Here is a 13192-nt window from a genome sequence, read left to right as displayed (position 1 = left end):
ATTGTATCTCAGCCGTATCTCTCTATGTGTGTGTGTTTGTGTGTGAATTAACAGGCCATGGACACGGAGCTGCATGACCCATCAGTGTGTGGAGTGTGTGTGCAGCAGCAGGCAGCTTTGTCCCTAAACACCTTCATCAGGAGGAAGACTACTCAACTAGACACTAACATACTGGAGGATAAACTACACACACACCTCTATAACAGGGTACAACACACACATACCTCTGCAACAGGGTACAACACACACATACCTCTGCAACAGGGTACAACACACACACACCTCTGCAACAGGGTACAACACACACATACCTCTGCAACAGGGTACAACACACACACACCTCTGCAACAGGGTACAACACACACATACCTCTGCAACAGGGTACAACACACCTCTGCAACAGGGTACAACACACACATACCTCTGCAACAGGGTACAACACACACACCTCTGCAACAGGGTACAACACACACATACCTCTGCAACAGGGTACAACACACCTCTGCAACAGGGTACAACACACACACACCTCTGCAACAGGGTACAACACACACATACCTCTGCAACAGGGTACAACACACACACACACCTCTGCAACAGGGTACAACACACACATACCTCTGCAACAGGGTACAACACACCTCTGCAACAGGGTACAACACACCTCTACAACAGGGTACAACACAACACACCTCTACAACAGGGTACAGTACAACACACCTCTACAACAGGGTACAGTACAACACACCTCTACAACAGGGTACAACATAACACACCTCTACAACAGGGTACAACACACCTCTACAGCAGGGTACAGTACAACACACCTCTACAACAGGGTACAACATAACACACCTCTACAACAGGGTACAACACACCTCTACAACAGGGTACAGTACAAAACACCTCTACAACAGGGTACAACACACCACTACAATGGGGTACAGTACAACACACCTCTACAACAAGTACAACATAACACACCTCTACAACAGGGTACAACACACCTCTACAGCAGGGTACAGTACAACATACCTCTACAACAGGGTACAACACACCTCTACAACAGGGTACAACATAACACACCTCTACAACAGGGTACAACACACCTCTACAGCAGGGTACAGTACAACACACCTCTACAACAGGGTACAACATAACACACCTCTACAACAGGGTACAACACACCTCTACAGCAGGGTACAGTACAACACACCTCTACAACAGGGTACAACATAACACACCTCTACAACAGGGTACAACACACCTCTACAACAGGGTACAGTACAAAACACCTCTACAACAGGGTACAACACACCACTACAATGGGGTACAGTACAACACACCTCTACAACAAGTACAACATAACACACCTCTACAACAGGGTACAACACACCTCTACAGCAGGGTACAGTACAACATACCTCTACAACAGGGTACAACACACCTCTACAACAGGGTACAACATAACACACCTCTACAACAGGGTACAACACACCTCTACAGCAGGGTACAGTACAACACACCTCTACAACAGGGTACAACATAACACACCTCTACAACAGGGTACAACACACCTCTACAACAGGGTACAGTACAACACACCTCTACAACAGGGTACAACACACCACTACAATGGGGTACAGTACAACACACCTCTACAACAGGGTACAGTACAACACACCTCTACAACAAGTACAACATAACACACCTCTACAACAGGGTACAACACACCTCTACAGCAGGGTACAGTACAACATACCTCTACAACAGGGTACAACACACCTCTACAACAGGGTACAACATAACACACCTCTGCAACAGGGTACAACACACACATACCTCTGCAACAGGGTACAACACACACACACCTCTGCAACAGGGTACAACACACACATACCTCTACAACAGGGTACAGTACAACACACCTCTACCACAGGGTACAGTACAACACACCTCTACAACAGGGTACAGTACAACACACCTCTACAACATAACACACCTCTACAACAGGGTACAACATAACACACCTCTACAACAAGTACAACATAACACACCTCTACAACAGGGTACAACACACCTCTACAGCAGGGTACAGTACAACATACCTCTACAACAGGGTACAACACACCTCTACAACAGGGTACAACATAACACACCTCTACAACAGGGTACAACACACCTCTACAACAGGGTACAACACAACACACCTCTACAACAGGGTACAGTACAACACACCTCTACAACAGGGTACAGTACAACACACCTCTACAACAGGGTACAACACACCTCTACAACAGGATACAACACACCTCTACAACAGGGTACAACACACCTCTACAACAGGGTACAACACACCCCTACAACAGGGTACAACACACCCCTACAACAGGGTACAACACACCTCTACAACAGGGTACAACACACCTACAACAGGGTACAACACACCTCTACAACAGGGTACAACACAACACACCTCTACAACAGGGTACAACACACCACTATAACAGGGTACAGTACAACACACCTCTACAACAGGGTACAACACAACACACCTCTACAACAGGGTACAGTACAACACACCTCTACAACAGGGTACAACACACCCCTACAACAGGGTACAACACACCTCTACAACAGGGTACAACACACCTCTACAACAGGGTACAACACACCTCTACAACAGGGTACAACACACATCTCCCATAGGGTACAACACACCCCTACAACAGGGTACAACACGCCTCTACAACAGGGTACAACACACCCCTACAACAGGGTACAACACACCTCTACAACAGGGTACAACACACATCTCCCATAGGGTACAACACACCTCTACAACAGGGTACAACACACCCCTACAACAGGGTACAACACACCTCTACAACAGGGTACAACACACCTCTACAACAGGGTACAACACACCCCTACAACAGGGTACAACACACCTCTACAACAGGGTACAACACACCTCTACAACAGGGTACAACACACCCCTACAACAGGGTACAACACGCCTCTACAACAGGGTACAACACACCCCTACAACAGGGTACAACACACCTCTACAACAGGGTACAACACACATCTCCCATAGGGTACAACACACCTCTACAACAGGGTACAACACACCCCTACAACAGGGTACAACACACCTCTACAACAGGGTACAACACACCTCTACAACAGGGTACAACACACCCCTACAACAGGGTACAACACGCCTCTACAACAGGGTACAACACACCCCTACAACAGGGTACAACACACCTCTACAACAGGGTACAACACACATCTCCCATAGGGTACAACACACCTCTACAACAGGGTACAACACACCCCTACAACAGGGTACAACACAGGAAGACGGACTGCACATAGAGTACAGGATATTCAATTGTGGTGTTCCTTTCTGCTTCTGTCTTGTCAATACATGCCCTGCATGCTCTGTTATTATTTTAGGTTTCTGTGCCAAAATGGCCGTCTAAACTACCAACTGTCCCAGAAAAAAATATGGTGTGTAGTGGGTGAAGTAACCTGTGTTCTCATGTGTTGTAGGACGCTGTGTGTCTGTTGGGAGAGTTGCTAAGGGGCCTCCCCAAGCCCTCTGACGCCCCCAGTGGGATTTGGGAACAACTGCAGGCCAGAGGAAGACAGCAACTTGGGGTTACCTTGGAGATAGAACTGAGCTAAGTGCACCCTCATGCTGGCCATGTGACTGAGCATAGCAGAAATGGCACCCTTTTCCCTATGTAGTGAACTAGTTTTGCGTCGAGACAGCCCTACGTGGAAGTGGATTGCAGCCTGTGATTTTCACTGAGTGTCATTGATCATGTGTATTATGAGATTCATCTTATAAAAGAAAATACAATTCCAACTGCGGTACAAAATACATTTTATTTTTGTATTCAAGTTTCACATACAACACTGTTAAAAGCAAATGAGCATCGTGGTTTTCTCAGTCCTTTGACCGTCCATTATGCCTTCAGTAAACATTAGAACAACTTCCTGGGTTATACAGTCCAATATCACAAACAGTTACAACACAGTGATTATAGTTCAGCCATGGAGAGTGTTCATGCAATGTACACATGTTAAATACAGAGGAACAAGTAAATGCAGGACGTTTCACATTTAATGCCAGAACCAATCACAACATGGGTACAGCTACAGTATAGTATTGTTTATTATTGCATATAACATGATAAAAACAGAGGAACAAGTAAATGCAGTACGTTTCACATTTCTAATGTTCGAGCCAATAGCAACATTAGCTGAAGAACGCTCAACTCCGTTCGCTTATATCGAGGCAGAGTTGAGTTTTGATAACTGGTTGCATGATGTGCGAGCAACAACATTGAGTCACCATCAGTTGATACTTGTTAAAAAGTCAATTCTGAAAACGCCTACCTGTCCCTATATTTGTCCTGTACAACCTGTATAACCGCGGTGCCAAAATTCATACTTTGAATAAAAACTTTTAGCGAATACAGACCTCGACTTTTTCCTAATTTATGTTGCTTGTAAACTCGCTGTTTATTATCTATGCATAGTCACTTTACCCCTACCTACATGTACAAATTACCTCAACTAACCTGTACCCCAGCACATTGACTCGGTACATTGAAAATTCTAGCCCTTCGGCTGCTGCCATAGAAGTGCCCATCCAAGAAGGCTCAAGGTAATTGGCCACAGATAAAATGACTTCAAATCACGTTATATGTACAGTAGCTTTGATTGGACTGATGATGTCAACATCATACTTTCACAATTTTAGCTAGCAAGCTAGACAAGCAGTCATCATGAATCAAGACGACAATCTATTAGCAAATCCAATTTAATCCTTGTCATAGGAAGATAAATACTGAAGAGAAATTATAGATAAAACGTATCGGTGCTCATCGGCCATTGGACATTAACATTAAGTTGGAAATCGCAAATTCAACGAGTGGTTTGGAAGGAATCAGTGACAGTGGCTGTGTGGACAAGGCTCTCCTGGCCTCTTATAGTCTGCACTTGGGTAAGATGTAAGTATCCCATGTGCCTCACCCTAATAATTTACCCCTCTTAATTTTGCCTACTGTTCTGTCTGTAGCCTATAAACTGTTTTGGAGAAATGTAAAAATCAAATATTTTAGGAGCTTTCATTGTCTGCTTCTATGACCCCTTTATTCATCCTACTGTTCTGACTTGGTGTAAAGAGAGAACACTATAAGAACGGCCCATCTTCTGAATTCTGTTGATGTACATTTCAAAAGTGCTAAACAAATAGTTATATTGACTGACATTACGTCTGTCCTAGCTCGCTCATTGTCTTAATCGAAATTGCTGATTGCCTCTTATCCGCTTGTCGTCCCCTTCTGCCATAGTTTGTACATCTCAATTGTCATTAGAAACCACCTTTCTTTAAGCAAGTCAGCCATATCAGCTATGTTTTTAAAAGGCAGTAAATGAGGCTGAATGAACTGTTTCGCTGCCAGACAAGGCTCTGCTGATAGCCAGGTGTAGCAGTGGTAAGATGTTGGGACTGCTGTTGTGTTTGTGGTCACCATTATAGTGCAGTTCATGTATTGTTTAGTGTTGTGTATTGGCTTTTCTGGCATGCATTCCACTTATTTTTTTTGCCCCACCAAGATTTACATGCTAAAATCACCGTTGGAAACCTGGCACCATCCCTATGGTGAATCCTGGTGGTGGCAGTATCATGCTGTGGGGATGTTTTTCAGCAGCAGGGACTGGGAGACTAGTCAGGATCAAGGAAAAGATGAATAGAGCAAAGTACAGAGAGATATTTGATGAAAACCTGCTCCAGAGCGCTCAGGACCTCAGACTGGGGCGAAGGTTCACCTTCCAATAGAACAACGACCCTAAGCACACAGCCAAGACAATGAGGGATTGGCTTCGGGACAATTGCTCTGCCAAAACCCGGACTGAAAATAGCTGCAGCGACGTTCCCCATCCAACCTGACAGAGCTTGAGAGGATCTGCAGAGAAGATTGGGAGAAACTCCCCAAATACAGGTGTTCCAAGCTTGTAGCGTCATACCCAAGAAGAATCGAGGCTGTAATCGCTGCCAAAGGTGCTTCAACAAAATACTGAGTAAATGGTCTGAATACTTGGAAAAACTGAAATATCACATTTACATCTTTTCTTTAAAATTAGCAAACATTTTTCAAAAACTTTTTTGCTTTGTCATTATGGGATATTTTGTATAGATTGATGAGGGGGAAAAACAATTGAATCAATTTTAGAATGAGGCTATAATTGAACTAAATCTGGAAAAAGTCAAGGGGTCTGAATACTTTATGAATGCACTGTAAGGTTAACAATTACATTTTAATACTCAAGCACTGATTTAAAAAGAAAACACATAGGATAATGAAGATGATACTAAATGTAGGTTCCATGGCATGGAGAAGGTTATAAAGACATGTATTACTGAATTCCAGTGATTTAAATGTATCAAAATGAGGTGGTCGTAGGAGAGTGTGTGTGTATTCTTGTCAGGCTTCATCTTGGGTTTCTTGTGGGAGAGACTCTTGGCGTTACACAACGGACAGATAGGAGCGTTATGATGGAACTGTTGGTGGCATGGCAGACAGGAATAGGATACATTTACATTTTTGTAACTTAGCAGACGCTCTGCAATAAGTGCATTCATTTGAAGATAGCTAGTTGAGGCAACTACTTCAGTCTTAAGTATACTTTTCCTGAATAAAGTAGTTATCAGCAAAGTCAGTGTCGTAGGAAAATACACGTGCGGGTTATATATTTTTTACAAATGTAATGGAGTAATGTGACATATAAGCGAACAAATGAAAGTGTAGTTTAAAGTATCGTTATTTTTTCTTTTTAGATCCTTTTCATGATCTAATCCCACTCCAGTACGATAGGTGGCGGTAGGTAATCGCTGTTGACAGCGCAGAACTCGCTAAAAATAAATGGTTCTGTTGTGGTTATTCGTGTGTAAACAATTGAGTTGCTAGCAGTCTTTATAATCTCTTAGCTGGCTAATTATTCACACAGTTTGTAGATACACAATTGGAACAACATTTTTATTTCTTGCACGTTTAAGGTTAGATTTGTATTTGCACGTCGTAGTTTTTGTTGCACTTTACTACAACGATATTCGTTTCGGCTTGCTAGCTTTTTGTTCTGCAGCAGTACGGCTTTGAAGCCCGTTTAGCTACTATAGATAGTTAACGTCAACCCGATTCTCGTCATCTCTTCTGATTACGTGATTGTTGTCCGTCAATAGATCAGAAAATCCTGAAAATATTATATCACAGTGGCCACTTGTCTTTGATATTAGTTCGGTTTGGTCAACCTTTGAAAACTTACGTTAGCCATTCTTGTTTGCTTCACAGTCAGCGGTCGCCGGTACGATTCATTTTGTTTATTCGTTTTGTTTACTTCTAGCTAGCTATCTATCATCAATTCGTAATGCATTCGTGATAGCGTATAGTTTGGTTAAAGGGAGCATAATTCGCAATCCCGTTTATTTCCGTCGTCACGTTTGAATCAATCTGAATTTGGTATTGTTTTTTGTTAATTAACAGGTTTTGAGCCCATTATGGACCTTCACAAGATAATCCACGATACCCTGCAGGAGTTCATTCAGACATGCATTCCCGAAGCAGACCTGAGTTCCCTGGATGATGTGTTGCTTCCCTACATCACTGGAGTCCTGGAGGATCTGGGATCTCAGGAGAGCGTGGAGGAGAACTTTGACGTGGAGGTCTTTGTAGAAATGCTGGAGGCCTACATTCCTGGCTTTGCTGAAATTGACAGTGTTAACGTTTGTGATATGATGTTCAGCCTGGCTTCAAAACTAGCCACAGCCCGGAGTTCAGAAAATAGTGTGCCAAAGGCTAGAATGGAGGTCCCACTGACAGTCAGCGCTACCTCCACTGGGCCTCCTGTGAGGGAGATGCACTGCCTTACTACACAGACTGAGGGGGCCACCGCCAAGGTGCCATTCCCTGAGTGGGAGGCCCAGGAGCCGCTCCTTCTGGAGATGTTCCCCAAGTGCAGACTATCAGAGGCCAGGAGTGCGTTGTCCATTGCTAAAGGTGACATGGAGGAGGCTGTCCGCCTCATCATCGAAGGAGACATCCAGCTCAGCCACACACCTCTAAACGTAAACCATGGGAAGATGGGTTCCCCTCAGGCAGAGCAGAAGATGAAAGAGAGCATCCTGGAGAAGTACATGCTAGTGGATAGAGAGGAGGATAAGAAAACACACAGGCCTGTTGCACCTAAAGATGCCCCTAAGAAACTGGTGCGTTACCACAGCAACCAGGTGGTGACCACAAAAGGGGAGCGGTACCAACTGGTGAAGAAAGAGGAGACGGAGGAGGTGAAGAAAACTTACGTCAGCATCAAACCCGCACGCAAATACAGATTCCATTGATGACTGACTGGCACTCTTCTGGAACACCAGCCATTGACTTTGTTGGTTACATTCTTTCTGAATGCCTTGTTTTTCTTGTTTGCCTGGTTATGGAAAATGTTTGTTTTTAGTATGTGTAAGTGTCTGATTTGAAAAGTGTGTGGCCATCGTCTTGCTTCGAATATAATTTCTCCTTTGCAGTGATTCTCTGGCATCATTGTTTTGTTCTCTAGGTGGGTCATGATGTGCTCTTGTAGTGGGCTGGCCATGTGTATAAGACTTGAACAACTGCTACATTTGATTCTCTTATGTCCAAACTGTACTGTTTTTTTTCTCCATTTCAGCAGGTCTGACATGGTACAGATTTTTTGGGGTCAGATATAATTGTTATTGGTATTTTTCCTGGCAGGGGGACTTAGCGATTTGGGACCTGTTTCAAAACACTATTTTCAGTACTCTGTCGCAATACCTTATTCCTCATATAAGGGTAAGTTTAGTCCATTCAGCCTGTGCACCCATGTTTTTACTAAAATAAGTTATCGGCGACCTCATAAACATGCGGCGCCATGTTGGAGGAAGTTGTTCCTTAGACTGGAAGTGGTATTTCCCGCAGCATGAAAAGGGCCTTTTTTACTAGCAAGGCACTGGAGATCTACTTCTGGAGAATGATAACCCAGGTCAACAATCAGCTGAACCCAGAAACTGCAGGAGAGAGGGGGTGGAGAGAGAGGCAGGAGGAGAGGGGGGAAGAGCAGTCCTCCGAGGGAGGGGAGGCAGGAGGAGAGGGGAAAGAGCAGCCCTCCGAGGGAGGGGGAGGAGAGGGGGAAAGAGCAGCCTTCCAAGGGAGGGAGGAGGAGAGGGGGAAAGAGCAGGCTTCCAAGGGAGGGAGGAGGAGAGGGGGAAAGAGCAGCCTTCCAAGGGAGGGAGGAGGAGAGGGGGAAAGAGAAGCCTTCCAAGGGAGGGGGAGACAGGGGTTGCAGAGTGAGACGTGGAGGAGGATGGTCATACAAGTACACAGAGAACAACCAAGAAAGGAGAGGGGAAGCACCCGACCCTAAAGGACAGAGAGAGAGACAGGAGCAAGGGCTACAGAGGCAGTGAGAGTCTGTGGACCTTGCAAGAGCAAGGAAAGGACCAACCCTGCTGCCCAGACTGGGACCCAGCTGGTCCCCCTACAGCTCATCTCTTGCCCTGGGGCCCAGACTGGGAACCAGCTGGTCCCCCTACAGCTCATCTCTTCCCTGAAGCTCCAGACTGGGACCCATCTGGTCTCCCTACAGCTCATCTCTGCCCTGCTGCCCAGACTGGGACCCAGCTGGTCTCCCTACAGCTCATCTCTGTCCTGAAGCCCCAGACTGGGACCCAGCTGGTCTCCCTACAGCTCATCTCTGCCCTGAAGCCCAGACTGGGACCCAGCTGGTCTCCCTACAGCTCATCTCTGTCCTGCTGCCCAGACTGGGACCCAGCTGGTCCCCCTACAGCTCATATCTGCCCTGCTGCCCAGACTGGGACCCAGCTGGTCCCCCTACAGCTCATCTCTGCCCTGAAGCTCCAGACTGGGACCCAGCTGGTCCCCCTACAGCTCATCTCTGTCCTGAAGCCCCAGACTGGGACCCAGCTGGTCCCCCTACAGCTCATCTCTGCCCTGAAGCCCAGACTGGGACCCAGCTGGTCTCCCTACAGCTCATCTCTGTCCTGCTGCCCAGACTGGGACCCAGCTGGTCTCCCTACAGCTCATCTCTGTCCTGCTGCCCAGACTGGGACCCAGCTGGTCCCCCTACAGCTCATATCTGCCCTGCTGCCCAGACTGGGACCCAGATGGTCCCCCTACAGCTCATCTCTTCCCTGAAGCTCCAGACTGGGACCCAGCTGGTCTCCCTACAGCTCATCTATCTCTGCCCTGCTGCCCAGACAGGGACCCAGCTGGTCCCCCTACAGCTCATCTCTGCCCTGAAGCTCCAGACTGGGACCCAGCTGGTCCCCCTACAGCTCATCTCTGCCCTGCTGCCCAGACTGGGACCCAGCTGGTCTCCCTACAGCTCATCTCTTCCCTGAAGCTCCAGACTGGGACCCAGCTGGTCTCCCTACAGCTCATCTCTGCCCCGCTGCCCAGACTGGGACCCAGCTGGTCCCCCTACAGCTCATCTCTGCCCTGAAGCCCAGACTGGGACCCAGCTGGTCCCCCTACAGCTCATCTCTGCCCTGAAGCCCAGACTGGGAACCAGCTGGTCTCCCTACAGCTCATCTCTGCCCTGAAGCCCAAACTGGGACCCAGCTGGTCCCCCTACAGCTCATCTCTGCCCTGAAGCCCAGACTGGGAACCAGCTGGTCTCCCTACAGCTCATCTCTGCCCTGAAGCCCAGACTGGGACCCAGCTGGTCTCCCTACAGCTCATCTCTGCCCTGAAGCTCCAGACTGGGACCCAGCTGGTCCCCCTACAGCTCATCTCTGCCCTGCTGCCCAGACTGGGACCCAGCTGGTCCCCCTACAGCTCATCTCTGCCCTGCTGCCCAGACTGGGACCCAGCTGGTCCCCCTACAGCTCATCTCTGCCCTGCTGCCCAGACTGGGACCTAGCTGGTCTCCCTACAGCTCATCTCTGCCCTGCTGCCCAGACTGGGACCCAGCTGGTCCCCCTACAGCTCATCTCTTCCCTGAAGCTCCAGACTGGGACCCAGGGTCTCCCTACAGCTCATCTCTGCCCTGCTGCCCAGACTGGGACCCAGCTGGTCCCCCTACAGCTCATATCTGCCCTGCTGCCCAGACTGGGACCCAGCTGGTCCCCCTACAGCTCATCTCTGCCCTGAAGCTCCAGACATTCACAGAGGAGATGAGATGGGTAAAATAATATTTATCTTCACATAACTGTCTGTATCTTTTGAGCTGCATGTCCCTACTGGCTGTGCCATTTACTGACACACTCTCTGTGTGTGTGTGTGTGTGTGTGTGTGTGTGTGTGTGTGTGAATTAACAGGCCATGGACACGGAGCTGCATGACCCATCAGTGTGTGTGCAGCAGCAGGCAGCTTTGTCCCTAAACACCTTCATCAGGAGGAAGACTATTCAACTAGACACTAACATACTGGAGGATAAACTACACACACACCTCTATAACAGGGTACAACACACACATACCTCTGTAACAGGGTACAACACACACACACCTCTGTAACAGGGTACAACACACACACACACCTCTGTAACAGGATACAACACACACACACACCTCTGTAACAGGGTACAACACACACACACCTCTGTAACAGGGTACAACACACACACACACCTCTGTAACAGGGTACAACACACACACACCTCTGTAACAGGGTACAACACACACATACCTCTGTAATAGGGTACAACACACACACACCTCTGTAACAGGGTACAACACACACATACCTCTGCAACAGGGTACAACACACACACACCTCTGTAACAGGGTACAACACACACACACCTCTGTAACAGGGTACAACACACACATACCTCTGTAACAGGGTACAACACACACACTCACCTCTGTAACCGGGTACAACACACACACACCTCTGTAACAGGGTACAACACACACACACCTCTGTAACAGGGTACAACACACACACACCTCTGTAACAGGGTACAACACACACACACAACTCTGTAACAGGGTACAACACACACACAACTCCGCAACAGGGTACAACACAGCACACACCTCCGCAACAGGTACAACACAGCACACACCTCCGCAACAGGTACAACACAACACACACCTCCGCAACAGGTACAACACAACACACACCTCCGCAACAGGTACAACACAACACACACCTCCGCAACAGGTACAACACAACACACACCTCCGCAACAGGTACAACCCCACACACACCTCCGCAACAGGTACAACACAACACACACCTCTCCGCAACAGGTACAACACACACCTCCGCAACAGGTACAACCCCACACACACCTCCGCAACAGGTACAACACAACACACACCTCCGCAGCAGGGTACAACACAACACACCTCTACAACAGGGTACAACACACCTCTACAACAGGGTGAAACGGGGTACAACACACACGGTACTTTAGACTGCTCACTATCTGTGTTCTGTCTTTGCTGTTGAGGTCCTGTAGCTGCTGCCATGTTATTATAGTCACTTTCTGTCCTTATGTTCCTGTACACTTAAAAGGCCCTCTGAATGGCAAACAGTCCCGAGAACAACAAGTCTTATGAGAACAGAATATTAATCAGTGTTCTCATGTGTTGTGGGAGAATCTCAATTGCATACTCCTCTCGCCGCCTCCTCTAACCCCATTGGAGGAGGTCAGAGAGGTGGTGCCTGTAGCTTTCTCATCCAATGGGTTTTGAGGAGACAGGGAAAGAGGACACCAGGAGAATGCAAATGAGGTTTTCCCAGTATGTTTGTTGGGTGAGTTGCTGAGGAGCCTCCCCAAGCCCTCTGACTCCCCCAGCAGGATCTGGGAACAACTGCAGCCCAGAGGAAGACATAGCAACTTGGGGTTACCTTGGAGACAGAACAGGAATCTGGATGTACTCTGCCAACGCAATGTCAATGAAGGGGTTACCTTGAAGGCCCAGAATGTTAACCTGACAGCAGTACAAGAACTGAGCTTAAGGTACCTTCGTACTGGCACTATCACCGTGTGGACATATCTGAAATATTTCCTACGTACTGCACTACTTCTGATCAGAGCCCTGTGTGACCCAGCCTCTGACTTTCATTGCGTGTCATTGATCATATGTATTATAATGAGATTCATCTTATAAAAGAAAATACAATTCCAA

At 47.4% G+C, this 13192-nt stretch overlaps 2 protein-coding genes and 1 long non-coding RNA gene across 8 annotated transcripts in view; all 3 read left to right on the top strand.

The window, feature by feature from the left end:
* The window catches only part of LOC115130983 (rho guanine nucleotide exchange factor 9-like), a 100568-nt gene extending 96073 nt beyond the window's left edge, over nt 1–4495 (top strand). For 5 of the 6 annotated variants that reach the window (XM_065019890.1, XM_065019889.1, XM_065019887.1 and 2 more), the window contains 2 exons: nt 55–207; nt 3562–4495. The gene's annotated coding sequence lies outside the window, so the exon portion shown is untranslated. The remainder of the gene's footprint in view (nt 1–54; nt 208–3561) is intronic. The other variant, XM_065019888.1, reaches the window with a different exon arrangement.
* A 90-nt stretch (nt 4496–4585) lies between these two features.
* On the top strand, nt 4586–8599 carry LOC115130974 (CUE domain-containing protein 2-like). The gene is made up of 2 exons (XM_065019895.1): nt 4586–7383; nt 7563–8599. The coding sequence occupies exon 2, from the start codon at nt 7577–7579 to the stop codon at nt 8414–8416; it is 840 nt and encodes a 279-aa protein (XP_064875967.1). The 5' UTR covers nt 4586–7383; nt 7563–7576; the 3' UTR covers nt 8417–8599.
* A 667-nt stretch (nt 8600–9266) lies between these two features.
* On the top strand, nt 9267–13192 carry LOC135572251 (uncharacterized). Its single transcript, XR_010464163.1, has 2 exons — nt 9267–11233; nt 11369–13192. It is a non-coding gene; the product is annotated as an uncharacterized LOC135572251 (long non-coding RNA).

Source organism: Oncorhynchus nerka, linkage group LG6 (genome assembly GCF_034236695.1).
Source record: "Oncorhynchus nerka isolate Pitt River linkage group LG6, Oner_Uvic_2.0, whole genome shotgun sequence".
NCBI classification, from domain to species: Eukaryota; Metazoa; Chordata; class Actinopteri; order Salmoniformes; family Salmonidae; genus Oncorhynchus; species Oncorhynchus nerka.
The sequence above is the reverse complement of the archived record's forward strand: the minus strand, read 5'-3'. Positions and strand labels throughout refer to the sequence as shown.